The sequence below is a fragment of the Battus philenor genome, unplaced genomic scaffold, assembly GCF_028537555.1.
Source record: "Battus philenor isolate CCGP_79_NKW_IND1 unplaced genomic scaffold, ilBatPhil1.0.hap1 SCAF_26, whole genome shotgun sequence".
In the NCBI taxonomy this organism is placed as follows: domain Eukaryota; kingdom Metazoa; phylum Arthropoda; class Insecta; order Lepidoptera; family Papilionidae; genus Battus; species Battus philenor.
In genome coordinates, this window is record NW_027181689.1 from 7,134,335 (window position 1) to 7,157,511 (window position 23,177).

The window sequence follows — 23,177 nt, forward strand, 5'->3', positions numbered from 1 at the left end:
CTGTAAAATTAACCACGGGAACGTTTCAACTCAAGATCTATGATATATTTTGCACGCAGCAGATATTGACAGCGTGGATATGTGAAAACAATGAAGAGGTCGTAACAGTTAGATCATCGGCTATCTTAGAGGGAAAACACCTCTGCAGCGGGGACGTCACCGCTGACGGAGCTGTAGCGGAGTGCAGCTGCCCACGCGCATTCCGCTAGCCCGGCCGCTCCGCGCCAGAGTACTTTAGTTACGATTTCGACAACGACCCGACGCGCTGCCGCCGACTGAAGTCTCTTGATTTCTTAACGAACAGTCGCGCATAACCTTCGTCAAGTTCTCGATCGACTCGAATCTATTGTGTTTGTGTTCCGATCAAGTGCTTTGTGCGTTCATTGTTGGATTACCCTCGTTTTATAACATTGGTACGTTTTTTCTTCTATTTTCTTATTAAATCAATAGAATTATTATTAGAAATATTTTATATTTGATTCAATCTTAATTCATTATATCTCATTAAAGATTTTATCAAGATTTATTACATTTAATTTGATTAATATATGGCATACGACATCGGAATGTAAATGTTAGGTAATCGTCGGAAGTTGCGGAATACGAAAAAGCTCAGTCGGTTTGCTCAACAGCGAATGACTCCTGAGGCCTTCGACGGTTACAGGAATAGATCGAGACGTTTCGTTTATACTTGTGAAAATTCTAACACGCCCACGCGCTACACTTCACCTTGCTGATGTAGATGGCGCTGACCGTGCACTGAGTCACTTGTTGGTACAAAACTCTCCGGCTAAGCTGTTTCAGACAAATGATACTCATGATGAATGTCACGTTCGGCTCGTCGTGATTGATGGTTTTCCAAATACAACTACTTTAATCGCTTGATGAGTAATGTTTCTGTTCGTTCATTTGTATGGCACAAATGGCATCTTCAGTTCTAACCAACGTAGTCTGTTCTTTTAACAAATTCAAATTTAGAAATTCTTCAATCAACATTTCTTATCAGTGTCAATTTTGGTTTACTACCTTTTCGAATATTTAGAAGAATATTAATAAGAAAAAATGGTACTTTAATAATATCTTAACATAAATTATGATAAGTCTGAATAAATACCAAATAGTGTCTTCTAGATAAGGGAATAAGAAAACTAAAAAAAACATTAAATAATAAATTTTGTATATTTTTTGACGCGTAATATAAAAAAAAAAACATAAAGATGTCAAATTAAGCAATCATCGGAGGCAGTGCGTAAATGTGCATCAACTACAGATTTATTTCACCAAATCCTTATCTAAGCATTTAGATTTTATCATAATTTAAAATAATTGATGTATAAATATAGATTGAAATTTATATACGGACATTATGTGCGAAAACGATTCTTTTCCATATATTTGCATAAAACGTAAAGGTCAAATATATATATATATATATATATATAAAATACTATAAGATCATATAATAAATACTTAATAATACCTTATATCCAACTATAAAAAGATTTCTTTTAATAATTAAAGAACATAGGTAATAAATAATAAAATAAAAAAGCTATTAGAATAATGTCCCAGCCTTATGTTATATTCACTGCACAGGTGATAAAAAGTAAAAAAATCTAAATTTATATAACTAAACATTAAAAGTAAATCAATGTAATGGGCGAAATTTATATCTATATATTGTACTATGTCGGTACAAAAACTATTTGCATTTTGCATTCATTGAATCTGATAGGAGAAACATGTAGTCAAGGCTCCAATTATTCTTAACATTACTTGTGAAATTTTAAAACCGTTTTCATCTTGGGCAGCCGCCAAGTCGGTGTTAATGTAGGAATTTTGTGTTTAAAATGTTTACGAATGTCATCGTTTGGGGTTGACCGCTAATTTGACAGTAATCCCATATGGATAAACAGAAAATTACGTACTTATAATTTCGTATCTATTTCTTGCTACATATTATGAAAGTAGAACAAACATTAATGAAATATTTTTTTGTAACAAAACCAAGATTCATTTACGCGAATTCGTCTACACAGATATTTTTATCGTAGCTTAAGCTACGATCGTAGCATGTAGCAATTAAAGAGGTTCTATTACCTCTTAGTTTATATCATCATAAGTCACAAATAACCTGTTTAATTAAATCATAGATTTTTAAGTTTCAATTAAAGATCATTTTGTGTGTATTAAATAATAACTTTTTTATTACAAGACTATTTGTATGTTTGTTACCTAGAACAGGTCATATTGTGGAATGAACTTTACTGATTAGGGCTAATACAGTAAGCTTGTGCAACACGTCTGGTCTGCCCATGTGTGTTGTTGCTAATATCAAATACTTTAAAGTAACATTTGTAAAACTAAGGATACAAGGGAAATAAAGCACAACTATTAACATATATTTATATCTTAACATTTACGGTATAAGTTCAGATGAGAAAGCGGTTTTTCATATGCGGGATATTAACCTTAAATAAATTTTAATATTACTACTAGTTTTAATTTTTAAATGAGTTTTTAATATGCACTTAAATGACCAATTGTGCGCAATTACTAATAAAGCTTAAAGTATAAAGCTTAAATTTTAAATATCACTTACAAGTATCATGAAAAGATTTTTTTCAAGCGTACATATGTGTGACAAGTTTGGAGCATTTTATCTCCTTCATTATTTCCAATCAGGAATACGTCGAGTTACGTGCTGTGGTAGTAGAATGTTTTTTCACCCATGCATTCCTATTACAACACTAGCGGTACAAATCAGAATTAATAATAAATAATATTGCTTATATTTATAGACAAACATGTAAAAAAAATGGATAATGTATAGCTTATGATGTAAGATACACAATGATATTCTAATAATAGTTCTAATAAAATAAGCTATACCATGATATTCTGAATGGAAATAAAATACTCCAGGCCAAAAAGCAATCTACGTTCATGCCAATATAATATTTAAGCAATAATTCAGTCAGATTCAGACATCCGATGCTAGATATAGGCTTCCCTCGTAGGTTTCCAATAGGAGCTAGAAGCGGCCTGCATACAATATACACATACATACACATTTCCAGATAAATATACAAAAAAGTATTATTATTTTATTATATAATATTAAATTATTGAATGAAATATTCGCTTTATACATAACAAATGGCGTTGGTGCTCTGGGTAATCTGGTGAAGTTTTTATACATTAACCTTCACCAATTAACTAATAAAACAATAGTAATTTGCAAATTTTTGTCAACAGGTTGGGGAACTCGTGACCTTCGACCAGAGACAGTTTCTTTCCCGGCAGTAATGACCCGCAGCTAGCACTATGGGGGTGACGGACGATTTAGCCCCGAGCTTCACTCAGAAGCCGCAGCTGCGCCAAGAGGACGACGGGAACAAACTCGTCTTTGAGTGCCAGCTCTTGGCATCACCGAAACCGGAGATCAGCTGGTATCGCAGCGATGAACTGCTCAAAGAAGATAATAGGACTACATTTAAGTATGTACTTATTGTTAATATATACAAATAATATAGTAGTGTAGCTCGACAACAGTAACCAACGAAATCGAGGCTCAGGTCTCTCGGACACACTGGACTCAGAATTTTGAATGCGAAAATTGAAGGCGTATTGAATGACAATCCCAGCAGTAGTCCTTCTCGGGGACTATTCCGCGTGACACCATTGAGCGTCCGCTTGTCTGCCTTCGGGATTTCCGAGGAAGTCGTAGAGCTTAAAAGAGGCCAAGGTTTTATGGAGTTACTACTATGTAAATGGCATCATGAAAGAAAGAACACTTTAGTAATGATGCCTTTACCTGTAAGCTATTTCAATCTTAAATAAAAAGGTAATATTACATTCTTTTAAAAATATGTATAGTCCTGCTGTTTCTTTCACACGCTCTTATTATCTGAGGCATTTATGATAAGAAAAAGTGGTCATGTAGACATTAATCAAAGATCCGTCCTAAATACGCTTTTTTATCGGGCATCTCGATGAAATAAGTATTGTTAAAAATATTCAATTAATTACACTATGAAATGTACTTGTGCATGTTTATAAAATATGTTAATTTACGTAAAAGAAAAAAAAAATGACATAACTTGTCATTATTAGTGCACTACGATGCTCGAAAAGTCTATAATCGAAACCTTCGTATTACTTGTGTAAAGGTATTCTTTTCATGAATTCACAGTAGGTATTTTTCTTTAAACCTTATACTGGGTTTACATTAAAAGACATTAACATCACAATTTCAATAGGGATTTTAAATACAAAGACAAATAAAAAAAAAAAACAGAAGTATACCACACGTGTAAACACATCGTAAGTCGATAAAAAACTTTATTCACGTAAGTAGGTATATATATGTATAAAAAAATCATGCAAGACTCTATAATATAATATTTCTTTCGCATAAAGTGGCCAAATATTTTAAAATATGAAAGTGAACGATTGCCGATACAGCTTTGCTTCATTATGAGCTCATAAAAAATGAATAAATTAGTGCACCATTGAGTTCACAATGTCCGTTATATTTTTTTCCAGTACTATATTTACAAGGCTTCAATAAGCTTTCGTTCACTCTTTTTTTCGTTTCGGTGCTCTGTTAAAAATTGCTTGAAACACTAAAACTTTATCTTGTTCACTAAGTGCTTTTGTAATATTACATTTTGAATTATATGTTTCCTTTAGAGATGTAAAGTGAGGTACCTCTAAACTAAGGGCCTCCTTTATTTCTTGCAGTGACATTGTAAATTTTGTGAACATCAACAAGGCGTAATTTAACGACTGGTCAATCTTGACAATCACATATTACTAGGAAAAATATTTTTTTTATATTGTTACCATATAGTTAGATGAAATATACATTGCTGCACAGTATTCTCAAATCAAATCACGGTTACCAAATTGTAACGTATCATTTACTAATAGATAATCGACTTGTAGCCGCTTGATGTGGGCAGCATAACACTGATCATCGTGGTGATTTTGAGATACCTTTCTCTCGGTTGACATGATGATGAAAAACTTGCTCTTTTTAGTACATTGTGCTATTTATAAAAAATATAGCCAATTTTCATTGAAAAATATCGCAAAATCTATGACCACAAATCATCATTTGAACCGTAAGACATCCTCTGTTAGTGATGGGCGTCCTCCGATGATTTACAATAGGATTGATAGGAAACGAACTACATCTAGCGACTATCGATGGTAAAGTTTTTCCGAAGACAACAAAGTATGTTCTGTAAAGTATGTTATAAAAGTTACGTATGTTCACTAAGCGCTTTTTTAATATTAGATAAGCTATTTTTTTAATTTTTCTACTTAATGTTGCTCTTAATAATTTAAAGTGATAAGATAGAGCTTCTAAGGTTCTAGAACGAAAGGCATCCTTTACTTCTTATTGTGAGAATGTAAATTGTGTTATCTTTAAGTTAAGTAGGGTTTGGAAGGATGATTAATAAAAAGGCTTCTATACATATATCTTAATATCAACTTAGTGAAATACTTCACAGTCTCGGCTGTATGTTTATTTGATGTGCTATTAGAAAAGTAATCGGTGGCGACTGCTGGTACACTTGGCAGTCGTGTGATTTCTTCACAATGGCAATGCTATACTTACTATATTTTAAAAAGTGTTAAAACAAATTAAAATTCAATATTAACTTTAACGGTACAATAATTATATTAATTGTTTATAATGTCAATTAAAAGATATTTTGAAGTCTTCTACATTTTATGCTCGATCCTGTTCAAATATTTCTAATTTGATTATTTTTAACGACTCATTATTAAAACCATAATTTCTTACAGACGTGATCCCTAAAAATACAATTTTCTTTGCTTAAAGTTTGGAAAACGTCGATCACTAAGACGTATCTGTGTCTTTGGCGACTTTTCTACGTGAAAATATTTTCATCGGTTTTAAAAAAATCCTTTGAAATCGGATAGAATCTCATTTGGAAAGTGACTTATTTTTCATATTCATTAACTTCTAATGTTTTTGATAAATATAATAGAATAAAATTAATGTATAATACATTTGCATAATACTGTTTAATTTAAAATCTTTCAAGTTTCAATAAATTAACTTAATTATTACTTAAAATTCTACTTCACAGACGTAGTTAATACTTCTATGGGTATGTGTGTACACTTTTACAATGGGTTCTCAGATAATGGTCAGAAATCTTAATGGTAGATTTAAAAAATAATCTTCTATAATATTTTCATCCTAAGGGTTACGACGCTATAAATTACTTCATAAAAGATAGCACACCTTAGGAATGATGTTTGCCAGGTTATTTTAATGTTTATAAAAACGGTGATTTTATGTTTCTCCAAAAAATATGTAGTCAAGCTTATTTTATTTTACCAGTTCTTTTCAAGTCTGAAGCATTTATCGTCCGAATAGGTTGTAGACTCATCTAGACGTAAACAAGAAATGTAATGCATAATAATCTCACTAAAGAATTTTGTAATTTGAATTTCATTATAGCTGAAATTTACTGGCGTAATGTTCAGTTTATCTTTGTTTTAAGTTGATAAGTACGTAATTTAGACTACAGAATGTTTGTTTATAATATTTAGAAATTGCAACTACAACTGCTTTCGTTTCAGGATCCAAAGCATTGCCAATAACAAGTTCCTGGTTGTGCTCGAATTGGACGACGTGATCGAGACAGATGCGGGACTCTACAAAGTTAAAGCTAAGAATAAGATGGGCGAGGTGGCCGCCTCCATCAATCTTAACTTTAGCCGTAAGTTTATTTAGAACCTCTTGCGATAAGTTCTAAAAACGTAATAATCAAACATGAAATATGATATAAAACTAAAAACCATGAGTACTTCCATTATAAATGGATACAGCATTACTAGAAATTATTAAATATAGAGGCAATTTCAACTTCGTGTACAAACAACATTTAAACCCATAATAATACAATGAAGTATTAAAAAAATTAAAAAGACAATACCACTGCTGAAACCAAACCAATCAATCTAACAAAATATCATGCAAAGAATATAAAAACAAGTCAATCATAACCTTATGATATTAATGCCTTAAATATATAGACTTATAATTTGTAATGCCACTACAAAATGTCACTGTGATTGTAATTATACATACATTACATAATTAATATATATTCCATGTGTTTGTAACAAAAAGGTACAATAAAATATCTCAAGGACTCATTAATATTTAATTACGTCTTAGTTTCAAAGGAGAGCCGCTTTCATAATATCTAACCAAATATTCTGTACACTTGTTACCTAATTAATCACTAAAAATTTTAGAACTTCTAAGGTAATATAAATGTCTAACATGTCGATGATTTCTTCTTTTAAAAAGCATAAAGAATTTCAAAATTTTGGCACTTAAAATGTTGAAATTAATTTAATCCTATTAAATTGAATCTAGTAAAATTGATTGAACACGTAACAGTGTTGCATCAAAAGTTTGTAACAACATTTGTTCGTAATCCAATACGTGAGCCAATAAAAATGCCTTCACAAATATCGGCATTAGTCATAGACCAAAATAAGTGACAACAAAAATTACTCCGGAGCACTAACCCACGCTCCCTGACTCGAGCCAAAATACTAATGTTGGCAAAATTGGCGTTGGAAAGGCGTAACGCAAGGCTCAATACTGCTCGAGAGTTATGGACTCTTGAAAACTTACGCATAAACAAATGACGAATGCTTTACACTGATTTTGTTTGACACCTTTTCTATTTTTAAACCTTTCAAGCTAGAAACATGAAAGGTGTCATTAAAAAATGTTACATTAATCATCAACATCAACGACAATGAATTAAGATTTCTAGAAGAAATAAAAACATTATAGTAGCATGATACTGAACAGATACAAACTGAAAAATATATAAGACTAGATTAACAAAGTGAAAAATAAAAATAGGTTCCGTTATCTATGCACATCTAAAATATATTACATTTGTATCTAGAACAAATTGTTAACACCTGGATTTTTTCTGTGAGCTAGTATACATGTTACATCTGTTCGGTGTTATTCAAATTTATAAACATTACATTTCATTCGTTGTCTGCTTTCAATATCGTATCTAGGAAAATTTCCAAGTCAGGTTAAAACTAATGTTTTTTTTTATGTTTCAGCCGCTGACGAAGAGAAACAGAAGTAAGTGTACATTATAAACTTATTAATATACTTCTCATTTCTCATCGTTGTTTGTTTGGCGCGATAGATTAGTCATTCTCTAGGAAGATTACGTGTTTGAAATTATTTATTTAGATATTGTAAAATATCTTCTTTTAATTACTATAACGGTCACATTGTTGACAGAACCCAGGCTGGAACTATGTAGATTTAGTTTCTTTGTAATTAATTCATAGCCCAAAGTCTACGCTAAAAATATTCGGGTTGATGAGCTTTACATCTTTGCACAAATTTACAAAACAAAAGTTCTAATTGATTTTTTGGATTTTTTAATTATTTAAATTATTATTACACTTTATTGGTTCGTAGAGCTTTACATTATATTTTAGATTATATTAAGGATGAATATCACGATTGTTATCTATTTGTACAGACAAGTGGACGGAAAGGCGCCCACATTTGCACGCAAACCCGCTATCAGACAAGAAGACGACGGCAAACGGCTGATCTTCGACTGCCGCATTGAGGCTGAACCCGTGCCTAGCGTCGTCTGGTTCCACAACGCAACGGAAGTCAAACCGAGCCCCAGACACAAAGTGAGTTCAGATTTTAGTCTCTAGATACGGACTGCGCAAAATTAGTCATATAGGCGATCTTATGACTTTTATCTATCTGCTGACATGATAATAATGATGAAAGTTATGAAGTCAAAAAAAGTTATTTAGATGATGGTCACCGTGCAACTCTCAACAATCAAGGTCTCATGAAGCTCTTTTAATTAAATCGAGTGCAGAATTGCGTCTCGCCAAAAAAATATGTCTCAAACAATGTTAAGGGAAGAATACACTGGAATATGACGATACTTATCCCAGAAATAAGAAGTAGAATACGTTGCAAAATAAACCAACTGTCTGTTTGTATTATTAATCGAGTAAATATGTTATGGATATTTTAAAACTAATAAGAAATGGCCTTGACCTCAATTCACGTGGCTATAAACATAGATAGGTTCTACACTCTAGCAGAATGCGGCGATCTAAATTCGTTGATTGTTTATTCTATTTTTAAACAAAAAGATAAGATTTCTTCGTAATTTGTTAAATAAAAAAAGGAATTTATTTTTAGGAGTTAACATTTTTTCGATATCCAATACATAAGATTGTTTGAACAGTTAACAGTGAGCAAAGAGGGCAAGTCTTACCACGCCTCGTTAGAAATCAACGACGTGACCGTAGAAGACGCTGGCAAATACCGGGTGACCGCCAAGAACGAACTCGGCGAGAGCAACGCAACTATTAGCTTGAACTTCGACAGTAAGTACACATACATTGCAAAAACTTACAGTCATTTATAACTAAAGCATAATAAGTCCAAATTTTTTCACATCACGGACTTAATTTTAAACAAAACGAAAATAAAAAAGATCTAAAATGTTCTTGTAACATATTTATATGAAAATCATAAGTTTTAAGAACCAGTGTGTTTTTTCAAACTGGCTATTTATGCAAGTTGATTCAACAATAAAAAAAAATCTAAACTACTTCATTTATTTACTTAATCATTAATATGATTTAATGATGCAACGATTAATTGAGTAATGAAGAACAAATATAAACACACACACATGATGGATTGATACAATTAACATAGATTAAGTATGTGTGATCCTAATCCACTAGCTATAGACATACTGTTTCATGATTGTTCATGTAGTCTTTGCAGCTAAGACCATCAAACTAATAATACAATATATCAACTACTCTACATGTTACACGACATTATCAGTTACGTGTGTATGGTAACAGTTAACCAATGTCGCAGTTTAAGATGTTTTCTTATATAGCATTTGCTAAATGACTTCAGTCTATTTTTTCTACACTTTACACTTTTGGCCATTTTACCCTTAACCTCATTTCGCTTCTCATCCGTGGGTGTATTTGCATGGTATTAAAAATTCCTTTCTTCATTTCAATTATTCTTTTTTATACCTTTATGTATCTTTCGGAACATCGCCTAAATATTTACATATTATTCTGTATTTGTTAATAATATATTAACATTTGCTTAAGCACATGCAAAAATTTATTAATTGAATTGCAAAGCAACTGTTATGCGTACTGTTTGTGAGAAAATATCTTAGATGAAAAGTAAATATTTAATACAATTTTATCTATTTATATTATTATAATGTCTACTTTCTTTCAACCCTTAATTAACTCCGTAATATTCCGTACCTGACTGAGTAATATAATTAATTAATACACAAATCAAAAAGAAAACATCTTAAATCAGACATTTAATGTGAAAAAAATGCTGCAAATCTCAGTGAAACTGGAATTAATAATAATGATATTGCTTCCTAATGAATTAATGAAATAGGCGACGAAGCTCCCGTGCCTGAAGATTCGATCAAACCGACATTTACGGAAAGACCCGTCATCAGGCAATCGGAGGATGGTACCAAAATCACATTCGAATGTCGATGTGTTGGCAAACCGAAACCAACCGTCACCTGGTAAGGATAAAGTTCATAAAGCTCTACTTAATAGACGGACTTTATAATCTAACATACATTAAATGTACGACAGGTACCATGGTAAAAAGATAATTAAAGAAAGTAATCGATACAAAATTACGCTGGAAGAGGATCAAACGTTGTATCACATGGCTAGATTGGAAATCACAGGGGTAGAAAATTCTGATAAGGGAGAATATAGAGCTGTTGCAAAAAACAAACACGGTGAAGGTGTAGCAAAAATTAATTTAAATTTTGAAGGTGGAGACAAACCAAAGTAAGCTCTTTTATACTATCTTGAATAAGAAGAGCTTAAATTGGGTATTTATTTATTTTTTATATCTTTTAAACAGAATTCCTGCTGGTAAAGCACCAAGGTTTCCTAAAAAGCCAACTATTAGGCAAGAAGGTGATATTTTGATTATGGAATGTATATTAGAAGCTCATCCAATGCCAGATATTACTTGGTTTCATGGAGATAAAGAAATCAAAGACGGCGCTAAAATGAAGATGTCCAGAAAGGCTATAGGAAAAGATACCTTTAATTTAACATTAGAAATTTTAAATCCGACTAGAGAAGATGGCGGAAATTATAGATGTAATGCTTTTAACGTGTTTGGTGAAAGCAATGCTAACATTGCCCTGAATTTCCAAGGTAAAAGAATAAATAAATTCCGATAATTCATAGAAAGTTAAATACGTACGCATACAGGAGCGAACGCATGACTAGCTTGGTGCTTTTTAAGCTGCATGATTATCATGGTTGTTATTATAGTTTACTTATTAATGCTAATATTTAATTTTAGGCGGGGATGATGAAAATGGGTTCGCTCCATCATTCACCGAAAAACCACGAATTATCCCCAACGAAGATGGTACATTAATAACAATGCGATGCGTCTGTAAAGCAAAGCCGGCGGCAGAGGTAACGTGGTACCGAGGTACAACGGTCATTAAAGCTAGCAGCAAAATTCAAATTAAGTCAACCGTTATTAGTGAAGATGTTTATGAGCTAGTATTGCTCTTGTCCAACCCGACAGCAGCGGATGGTGGCGCTTACCGTTGTCATGTCAGAAATGAATTTGGCGAGAGCAATGCTAATCTAAACTTAAATATTGAGGCTGAACCAGAACCTGAAGGAGAAGGGCCAACATTTGTTGAAAAGCCTACTATTCAGTCTAAAGATAATGGAAAATTAGTTATAATGGGATGTAAAGTAAAAGCTAGCCCAAGACCGACAATTGTGTGGTACCACGAGGGTAAAGAAATAAGGGACTCGTCAAAAATCAAAACCAGGGTTGAAGTTAAAGAAGACATTTACACAATTATTTTGGAACTTGTCGACCCTGGTATTGAAGACTCCGGATTGTATAAATGCAACATCAAGAATGAACTTGGAGAGCTCAATGCCAATCTTACGCTCAATATTGAAAGTAAGTATATTCTTATTATATTTTATAGTAAAAATATTCCTCCTCTCGTGCCATAATCCTCATTACTGTGGGTAGTAATTCCCATTCATTAACAAGGGTTTTCACGGAAAATCGTTAAATGGAGGATCCCGCCTCCTTCTACTCTCAGGCTTTTAAGGTCATTTAGCTCATTTGGGCTCCTGTAAACATTACGTGCTTTAAATAGCAACGAAGTTGTCGGGTTACTCGTCCTCCGGCCGATGATCAGCGTTTACTGTTATACGGCCAGGCTTATTCTCTTTCTGGACATTCATCATTTTTCTGTTTCATTGCGTATGATTTAACTAACTTTCTTCTTTCTTTTCAGTCATTCCAGTTATCAAAGAGAAACCGAAGGTCATAAAAATAGTTAAAAGGAAGACTGTGATTGTTGAATGTAAAGTATTAAGTAAATTTGCGCCTTCTTGTACATGGTTCAAGGAAGCAAGTGCAATCAAAGAAGATTCAAGGCACACCGTATTAATCGAGCCGCTGAGAGAAGTAAGGACATGATTGTTATTAATGTCTTTACAGTTAAGAAAAAATATTTTTAACTAAAATTATAATTGTCATACAGGGTGAATTCACAGTCAAACTTGAAATTTCAAATATTTCTCAACAAGATAAGGGTTCTTATAAACTTGTTGCAAAGAACGAGAAAGGCGAAGCTACATCGCAACAAGTTGAAATTACTGATATTCCCGAAGAAAAGGGCGATAAACCATATATCATTAAACACTTGAGAAGTTTGGTAAGAACCTTTTTTTTTCATTGTTACGATACAAGAATTAATAAACCATTTTTATTTTTTTACTTCAATACGATGTATATAAATAACAAATATTTTAGGCAAGAAAAGAAAACGAAGAAGCTGAGTTTATTGCAGTTCTCAAAACATCTGACCAATCATGCAGATGCACTTGGTATAAAAATTCGACTGTAATTAGGGACTCATCAGAGATTAACACGTCATTTGATGGAACCAGTGCCCGATTGATTATCAGAAAAGTCTCATCGAAATACGTTGCAAACTACAGAGTAGTCATAAGGAATGAGTTTGGTGAAGACGAATCGAGCGCTGATTTAACACTTGTCGAAGAAAAGGTATCTGTGAACAAATATTAATCTTTTTCCTTGTGTAATACTCGTATAAGTATTTGCATTTGCATACTCGCCTGAATTATATTACTGGGGATCTATCAACTACAACTTAAATTATTTTTATTAACTATTACTTTCTCTTAAAAATAAAATGGCTAATAAACAGTTGATAATATGAAATTAAGTTACTAAAATTATTAAGGCATCTTATATGTGATTACAGAAAAAGAAAAAAGAAGAAGAGGAAGAGGAAGAAGAAACAACAGTAATAGAAGAATCGGAAGAAGAAATGTCAATAGTAGAAGAAAAGTCAATCATCGAAGAAAATCACATCGATGAAAGAAAAGAGGTAATTTAAAACTTGAACGGGAAGAAACATTTTTTGTCATTAAATTATTATATTTTTAGATGGCTGGCAATGATAAGGTTGTTTTTAGCCTAGGCGGTTAAGTTGACCACCGTCACCTTGCAGGGTACCACTCTATCCGCTAATTTATCATTTTACTTCTTTGTAGATTCTGTAAAATAATATATATTGTAGTAATATCAATTGTATATAGTGTATGTAATATCAATTTTAGAGAAAATGTATTTTTTTATTTGAATTGTTCATAAAGAGATAATAATGGATTCGTTGCTATTATGCACACTATTAAAAAAGATAAAAAAACAGTTATACCATCTTTATTTGTGATTTAGGAACGCACACAAAAGAAAGAAGAAGAAACGAAAATAGTTGAGGAAAAGAAGTCATCTGCAAAGAAAGTCACAAAGAAAGAAGAGGTAAAGATGCAACAAGTCAACGAAGAAGTAAAGATTGAGGCTAAAAAATCTGAAGCTCAAGTAGAAGCCAAGAAAATTGAAGCCAAGAAAGTAGAAACAAAGAAATCGGAAGCTGAAGTTGAAGAGACTAAAAAAGTTCTTGAAAAGAAAACAGCTAAAACAGAAGAAGAAAAGAAAGCACTCTTGGAAAAAATTGAAAAGAAGAAGCCAGAACCTGAACCCGAACCGAAAATTGAGGGTATTCCAAAGTTGAAACCAGTTAAACCCAAAGAAGAACCGAAGCCCGTTGAGGAGACGAAAGACACTACTAAAAAGACCGAGGAGAAAAAGAAAGTAGTTAAGAAGAAGGTTGTTTCTAAGAAGCAGGCTGACGTAAGTATCGCTTACAAAATTAATTTGTTGTATAAAGCTTTTTGTTCTATGTTGTTAAGTCATCAAACTTCTCAGAAAAACTGATCTCTGTTGTAAGTCACGGACAGTTTACATGTGTATCATAAATAATCGTTAAATCATCGTTTTTATACCAAAACATCACCATACACGGTATAGATATTTGTATAGTATTGTTATTTATTGTGTACTCTTTTACGTTTGTTGTGTTAACACTTCAATGTGATAAACTGTATTTTGATATAGGATGAATTTGATTTCGTCGATGATTACGAGCGTCCGGTTCTGGAGAAATACGAAAAAATTACACCCACTCCACTATATAAAAAACCTAAAAAGGATGACATTCCTAAGGTAAACATTACATACTTTACATTACATTACTTACAAATAAAATTTTATGACATAACACTTTAAAAAAACTATAATAAAAATGTTATCGATTACTAAATAGGGAAAACGTGCATCATTGTCCGATAATGTTGAAAACGAGGACATTGAAAGCGAAGAGGAACCTTCTATCGTGGCCCCTGTGCCAGACAAAAAACCAAAACAAGAAATCAAAGAAAAGGTATATAAAACTAAGCTTAAGTTTCGATATTTATACTCTTAACATTCAGAAATTTATTAACTTATTTACCTTAAAAACATTTATTAAAAGCTATAATAAACATTTGACATATAGGTTGAAGAAGAAACCAAACGACCTAGTTTTAAAAAAGGTATTCCTAAACCAGAGGAACCAATTGACGAATTGTCAAACGTTAAATTATCTAAAACTCCAACTAAACCAGAAGAAGAAAAACTGGAAGAACCACAAATTGCTCAAAGCAATAAGTTGGCTAGGAAGGTAATAATTAAAAATAAAATTTCTTAAATTATTAAGCAATACAGTATTAAACTTCTATAACTATACTTTTTAACAATATTTTATGATTTTTAAAGCCTGGAGAAGATCGAGAATATGTTGATGATTATGAGAGACCTGATTTAGAGAAATATGATAAAATATCTCCCTCGGCTATAGATAAAACTAAAAAACAAAACGGGGTAGAAGAGGTATTATCATTTTTATTCGTAAATAATGTACAAAATTCGTTTTAAAACAAATACTAATACACTATTTTGTAGGATGCTATGATCACAGACGATTATGAGAGACCCGAGTTAGAAAAATATGATAAAGTAACTCCAACGCCGAAAGGCAAACGTGGCTCTAAAGAGATTCAGGTAATTTATAAAAAAAATCTGTAAAGTATTTATCAAATCCACGAATTATTTAGTAAATTTAACGAAATTTGAAATTTATACATGATTATCTTTAGGACGAAGTGGATGTTATGAAAGGTAAAATTAAACCCAAAGATAAAGAAGAAGAACCACAAATGCCAACATTACGTAAGCGTTCAGTAGCAAAAGATAAGGTATTATACATATTCCTTACGCTTGATCAGTTAAAAGTATTAAAAGTTGTATTTTATAACATTTAATATTATCGCATAGGACGAAGAAAAGAAGCCCGATGAAAAACCCAAGAAAAAGACAATTAAAAAAGATGAACCGGGCACTAAAAAACGACCCTCACTTAAAGAAAAGGAGGTACATTTGACACTTACATCTAACACTAAACATTTAACACTAACAAATAATCTCTTCCTAATGTCTATTTCAAAAATTATTTAAAAAACTTCTCTCGCTTTTAACTCCAGACTATAAAGCAACTGACTGTTTTGTTTTTTCTTATTATTTCTCTTCATTTTATTGTTCTAAAAGCTTAGGAGGGATTAATTCATAGGTAAGAAGAAAATTTCCGGGGTCTTGCATGTGTGATGACTGACTCTTTATTTTTAATAATTAAATGAGTATTTTAGATAGCTCTAAGCATTACTGAAGCAGCTTTGCAGATAAAAAAAGGAAATGAAACTAATCGTAATTCGATTATGCTACTTTTAATTCCTTTTAATACTTACTCGCTGCCAAATGTTTAAATACGTTAAATAATTAAAAAAAATAACAATATGACTCAAAAGTAAATTATCAAAATATTTTATTGATGTTCTCTTCAACATTTTAAAGGTTGTGGAAGAAGAATTTATTGATGATTATGAAAGGCCAGTTCTTGAAAAATATGAAAAAATATCACCAACACCGATCGCCAAAAAGAAGAAGGTATATCAACGCTACACACAATTTTATACATTTTAAATATTGCAATGACATTTATTTATTTCATAACATTTGTTAGGATGACAAAAAGCCAGATGAGGACGTACCATCAGAGGCTACGGCTACTGCTAGGCGACCTTCGGCTAAAGATAAAGATAAGCCAGAGGTACTATTTCAATACACGATAATATATTTACATATTTACTGATATTAACAATAACTATACATTCAATATTTCTACAGCCTATGGATGTTGATGAAGAGGTACAATTAACTAAACCTAAAGCACCTACAAAACCAGCACCTGAGGACGTTTCATTAACACATAAAACACCTGCAGAAATTACACCAACGGTTTGTAAACACTTATTGATTATAACATTTAATTTGAATATTTTGACTCGATTTTTATCAAATATGTACAATGTGATAGGAGGGCGAGGCTGAGGCCAAATTGAAGGTTAGAAAGCCAGAAATTGTTGAAGATAAAACAATTAAGAGACCTTCGGCTAAAGACAAGGACCAAAAGGTATGATTTCCAACATTAATATCTAAAATATAGATATGATTGTAAATTGTAAAGTTACGTATACTTGAATTAGATAGATTTTTCGTAATCTTTCTTGTATTTCAATTAAATTAAATGTTCGAATATCCACAGACGGAAATAAAAACTCAGTCACAACCTCCCTCATCGTCAGATATTTTAAGGAGAGTGACTGTTATAACTAAGGTATTTTGTACTAGTGATTATAAAAAAACACAAAAGAGCACCTAGCACATTACTGTGGAAAGCATAAGCACAACGTTTGAGTAACAATCACAAACGTAAATAACTTCTAGACTTCTTATAACTTTAATGATTACACAATGTTACAATATATTGTCTTTCTTTATTAATTAAAAATATTTCTAACAAGTCTTAAACTTTTCAAAGCAATCTATTATCCTTCTAAATATATTCTATTTCACCAATATTTGTTTATAAGAGTATAAAGCACTATCTAACATTTGTAAATAATTACGGGGCAGGGTGAGGACACAGAGGAGTCTGTTAATGTCGCAAAGCCTCGTTCTAAGACAAGCACAACTGCTCCTGAGGATGCATCTCTTACGCACAAGACACCAGCTAAGAAAGAGCCAACGGTATTAAGTCTTTATAATTTTTTTAATTATCTCAGCCTCTTTTGGCATAGTTATGTTGGAATTCAAATAGAAATTATAAATCGTAAACAAAAAAATAGTCTTAACCTTATTAATTGGTTTAGGAGGGAACTGAAGCGGCGGAGCTCAAAGTTAAAAAACCTGCTGTAGTCAAGAAAGGACGCAAAGACGAGGTAGAATAACTATTAAATAAATAGCCATACTGTATAAGCAGTTACCTGGTCAGATAGCATTTAAATGGGTTGAGATAGTTAAAAACCACACTAACAATTTCTCGAAAGCAATCTCAATTAGCATGTCTAATATCACGTGTTGAACACTGCACACCCAATCTAACTTTATAGAACCCGCATTAAAAATAAGCTTTAAAATAATGTAGAAACCCGTTTTTAAACTTATATTGCTTTCTTAGGAGCCATTGACAGTTCAGAGTGGCAAATTCGAAGTTCCACAACTTAAGAAAACTGTTAAGAAAACCACAAACAAACCAAAACAAGCTACACAAGATACCAAGGATGAACACGATGGGGTAAAAACACTACTTTCCGTGTATCTATGAAAATGATATTTCGTTTTCTATTTTCCTATTCTATTTACTCTATCTATCTTCTTTTCTTTAGATGTTCTAATCTTCTGTACATGTTTCTCCACACATGAACACATACTCTTAAACGCTCTTCTGCATATAGCTTCATGTACACATAACATCGCACACACTATTGTCCAAAACCAGTTTTCTTCGTTGTTTGTTCACATGTCGTCCGCTTGATATGTTGTGGTCGTTGCGAGTCGCTTGTTTTTCTTTTTTTGTTTTACTTGTATCTTTACAGGTATGGTATGTATCAAACTTTTTATTTTGTTAATCATATATTTAATATTTGTTAATTAATTTTATTCAAAAGAAAATTATCTCTTTTTTATGAATTTTATCGTTCAGATAAGCTAAATTTGATATTGTATAAAAAACGAAGATATAAACACGACTAAGGTATATTAATTTAGATATCATAAAATTTTACAGTACGAACTTGACTTCGTTGATGACTATGAACGTCCTGTACTCGAGAAGTACGAAAAGATTTCTCCTACGCCTACAGTTAGAGAGAAGAAAGAAAAAGAACAATTAACGGTAAGTTTGTTACTTATCCATAGGCAACAACATGTTTTCGATTGAGTAATAATTTTTAATAAAATAGAAAAAAACATTTCTTTAATAGAATAACTAAAATTCGATGATACATCTATGTATTGTTTTCTCCATCTACGTTATTTGGTTCTAGCCTCCGTGCATTTTTTATAAAATAAAAACTTGTAATGTTTTCACAACTGAAACGACATATGTGTAGTCGTGAGAAAATATATATCATCGTTTCATACACCTTCAAAAAGCTCTGTCTTTAAAAACTCTTTCAATGTGTTCCATGATTTTCAAAAAGAAACGGGCAAAGAACATTATAGAAGCCCATCAATTATGTTAAATTGAGTACTGAGACCTTAAGATTCTGAAGTGGAGACCACGAACTAGCAAGGTTTACAGAAAGTTATCGCAAGACGCTGTAAGCAGGCAACTTCCAATCAGTCTTATTGGAATTTTATGGGAGAGGTTTATGCTATGGACGTCCTGCATCTGATGATGGTGAAGTGAAAAAAACCCTTTGAACACAAAACATAGCCTTTTAGACCATCGACATAGCCGTTTAATACTAAATAAGTTTTGGTAGTATTTTACCTTCGTTAAAATAATTAAACCAAAGTTTAAATTTAACCACTGACAGGTATCAATGGTATCACACCAAGGGCAACATATCGAAATAAAGGTAGAATTGAAACGAATGATGCACATCTGACCCTGCATGACCGTGTCAACCTTTATAAAGTCTTCAGAAAAGAACAATTGTGTCATAAACCATTAAGTCACCTTTTATTTAATTAAATCGTCAATTAAGTAATTGCTACATGCATAATACAAATTGTAATAGCTTAAAAATTCATTGAAAATATCCTTTGTTGTCTCCGTATTTGGGTGATTCCTGGATTATTGAAACAAATCCTTGAAAAATAAAGGTCAATGTAAAAATGCATCGAATATCTTCATGTGTTAAATTTCATACATGTCTCCCTATGGTATATTTGATTAAATGTAAATAACAGTTTTGTTTGTCCTCATGTTTGTGTTATTTGTAACAGATTAAAAATGAGAAGTAATCATTGATATTATTTTGTTTTTTTTTTTTAATTTTCAGACTGAAAGCCGAAGAACTTCGATGCAGGCGGAGGTAATAATTATTTACGTTATTACCGAGTTGTATAGTAAAAAGTGTTTTTTTTTAATACAACTTAACACAATAATGTGACAACATTATTATACATTGATTGAGATGTGTTATTCATCATTATTTCAATCGGTCCTGCAAAAAAAAAAATCGAATGAGACCTTTGTCCAGTGGTGGACGTCTTACAGCCAAAATTATAGTGATGATTTATCCATAGAATTATTATCATGCCGTACAATAATCAGAGATTATTTATGCATGACTGATATCAAATTTTGTTAAAATGTCGGTTTAATACAAATAAATTCTTTTCCTAATACTAAAAGCTAATTGGATTTAAAAAGCATCGCAACCTCCTTTCTTTTTTGGTATGAAATCTCATTACAAGCAATAATCCAGAAACATTTTAAATCAGGAACGATCTATTATCATCCACAAAAAACGTCCTTGAATTTATAAAATATTTGGAAACGCAGAATAATAATTATACAGCGACATGATACGCAAAATGCAGACACTTACTAAAATTTACACACACACACATGCATATATTTATTTTTTGTTCCATAAAACAATATTAATGACATCTCCACAAGCAACACAATCTTTATGATTTACTTTGAAAATTCTGAAAGGCTCTTATAAACGATAAATGTTTATTACTTTTTATTTCTCTTTAGGTAAAGGAAGAAATGAAAACCGAAAGCCGAAGAAGTTCTATAATTGAAAACAAGGCTCTTAAGGTAGGTCATAAATGGACAACAATAACCGGGAATGATCAATTTATGAATCGTTCGGACGATAAACAGATATTTCGGAATAATTAAAATATGAAAATTATAATAATAACAATTTATAGGTGATACTTATTTATTTATTTTTTTGATAAGAATAAACCTTTTTAAATGTCTCATTTATTATGGAACCCCTGGTTTGTTTCAAGAGTATGCTTTCAATCTAACATTTTGTAAATGAATTATATGTAACGGAAATGACAATTATTTCGAAAATATTTATGTTCTTCAAAAAGTTATTCAAGCAATAACACAAGTTTTTAAAACAAGTTAGACTTTCAAATAATAATTTTAAAAGGGATGAGTGATATTACTTTTTATGTTATCACAGGCATTCATAATATTAGGATTAATAGATGAGAGTTAAATGTTAATGTCCGCTTCGGTACAATCGCATTTACACCAACTAAATTAATTGGGATTTAGTCGTGCAGTTAATTTTTTTATGTTACTTAAATGTAATGAAACAAACACGTAACTTTCGTGGAACCCCTCAGTGATTTTCACGGAACCCCGGGGTTCCGAGTTTAAGAAACGATAATATAAGATATAGATTGCAAAAATAAGCTTAATTCCTCGACAATGAAGGTTGTCAAAATGTCTCAATGTTCCGCCAAAATTCTTAAAATAAATATCTTTGTTATCTTTCTTTTTACTGTACCTATAAATTATAAAATGTATTTTAAATAATCCGCGAAACCTTACTCGTTTTACCAAGTAAAACATTATCTCATAATCATATATTCTTAACTAAACAAGCTTACCATTATTTGGGTTAACTAATGTGGATAAACTTGTATAAAGGTGGGTAAACTTATTACTGCTAATTATTATTAATATTAACAATAACTAGCGAAATTCACTTCTACCACTAAAGGAGCTACGCTATACATAACTAAATCACATTGGCTTAAAAAAACATTTTCAACAAACTCTTTTTCGACAGATCACCAAAGAAACGTCCGAAAGTAGGAAGTCATCGATATCGTCGATTTCAGAGCAACAACAAGTCGCAGCTGTGAAGAAAGCGACGCTTAAGGTAAACTTTAAAACACATCAACACCACATATATCGCACAATGAATTTATTGACAGTGTAGTCTAGTAGCAGCCACTTGAACTTTCATATTCTAACGGTCACTTGCTAATCCATGAATCCCGGTCTGAACAGACCCGAACAGTCTTCGCGCAACGGCTGTAGTGCAAAAGGACTACAATTTATTTGCCGCGTGAATGTGGGAACTTTCTATGACATTATTACCCCTAATGTTCAAAAAGTTAAGTAACTATGACAAATTCAAACATTTCGTTACTTCATTCCTTATGGAACAGTGATGTGGCCGATAGAACTTGAAGTTTTCAAGTCAGCTACAATAGTATACGTTAGTTAATGCAATTAACGTGAGTTGATAAAATAAAAACATTTAAAATTATTTTTTAATTGGAATCGATTATTGAAACATTAATAGAGCTATTTATGTATATTGACTTTGTTAATGCATTGTTGGAAACTAAACTCGGTGGAGTTTTTAACAACAATTTAAAAAGAAAAACAAGAGTTTCAACCAGTTACGAAACGCCTAATCTATTACAATACGATTTCCATCAATTAAATCAATTTGAGAAAGATATATACTCACCAAGAGATAGGTAAACAAAACAGTTTTAAACACATCAGCTTTGGTGCTTTTGCAACCCAATAGCGAGTTCCAAGTTTTATTTTGATAATACAGTTTTTTGATCCCTTAGAGCTAGTGGTACCCACGCCATAGAACCACGCTGCTATTAAATTCCACGAAAATACCTTACCTTGCTTATATTAAATGGTTTACAACCAGTCCTAGAGGTCCTTTAATATTTATATTCAAGGAGAAAAAAATATTGCAAGTGAGTTACAGACAATTTTAGAGCGCAAACCTAAATTCCCTTTGCTTTATGCTTATAGACAGCCGCTAAGGAATCAGAAGTAAACGAATTAGCGCAAATTAAACTAAAGGTGAGACCGCTTATTAGATGTGGAGCATGATAGAAATAAGTACGTGATGTATTAAGAAATTGTATGTCTTCTGTTCCTATCTGTAAATACTTGTACATTTGCTGTCCTATCGTCGATGTTCAATTTGTATGTCCTGTGAATAACAATCGCTCTTGTTAATAATGTATAATTTTCTAAATTATTGCAACCCTAGGTATTAAAGTCTACAGAACGAAGTTGTATTTAAGTTAAGCGTTTTTTTATTTTTGTAAATAGGATGACACTACACAAGACAACGTAGAAGAAAACATAACAGACAACAATATCGATACACCTTCAAAAAAACAATACCCATGGCAGACTACAAAACCAAATACAGAGGTATACAAATTAATACATTTACATAAAAACACATGT

At 31.7% G+C, this 23,177-nt stretch overlaps 1 protein-coding gene across 1 annotated transcript in view; it reads left to right on the plus strand.

Moving 5' to 3' along the window:
• The first annotated feature begins 249 nt into the window (after positions 1 to 249).
• bt (projectin protein bent) overlaps positions 250 to 23,177 on the plus strand; it is a 122,828-nt gene continuing 99,900 nt past the window's right edge. The window contains 36 exon segments of the mRNA XM_068768667.1: positions 250 to 413; positions 3,259 to 3,500; positions 6,628 to 6,767; positions 8,149 to 8,170; positions 8,583 to 8,745; positions 9,321 to 9,462; positions 10,529 to 10,664; positions 10,738 to 10,941; positions 11,018 to 11,319; positions 11,471 to 12,097; positions 12,444 to 12,616; positions 12,693 to 12,866; positions 12,965 to 13,219; positions 13,440 to 13,565; positions 13,916 to 14,371; positions 14,636 to 14,743; positions 14,844 to 14,960; positions 15,075 to 15,239; positions 15,335 to 15,448; positions 15,521 to 15,619; positions 15,715 to 15,813; positions 15,893 to 15,988; positions 16,466 to 16,558; positions 16,635 to 16,721; positions 16,724 to 16,909; positions 16,989 to 17,084; positions 17,588 to 17,701; positions 17,824 to 17,892; positions 18,132 to 18,248; positions 18,741 to 18,848; positions 19,495 to 19,536; positions 19,963 to 19,995; positions 20,673 to 20,735; positions 21,733 to 21,825; positions 22,731 to 22,781; positions 23,037 to 23,141. Of these exon segments, the coding sequence (XP_068624768.1) occupies positions 3,328 to 3,500; positions 6,628 to 6,767; positions 8,149 to 8,170; positions 8,583 to 8,745; positions 9,321 to 9,462; positions 10,529 to 10,664; positions 10,738 to 10,941; positions 11,018 to 11,319; positions 11,471 to 12,097; positions 12,444 to 12,616; positions 12,693 to 12,866; positions 12,965 to 13,219; positions 13,440 to 13,565; positions 13,916 to 14,371; positions 14,636 to 14,743; positions 14,844 to 14,960; positions 15,075 to 15,239; positions 15,335 to 15,448; positions 15,521 to 15,619; positions 15,715 to 15,813; positions 15,893 to 15,988; positions 16,466 to 16,558; positions 16,635 to 16,721; positions 16,724 to 16,909; positions 16,989 to 17,084; positions 17,588 to 17,701; positions 17,824 to 17,892; positions 18,132 to 18,248; positions 18,741 to 18,848; positions 19,495 to 19,536; positions 19,963 to 19,995; positions 20,673 to 20,735; positions 21,733 to 21,825; positions 22,731 to 22,781; positions 23,037 to 23,141 (5,148 nt within the window). The 5' untranslated portion in view covers positions 250 to 413; positions 3,259 to 3,327.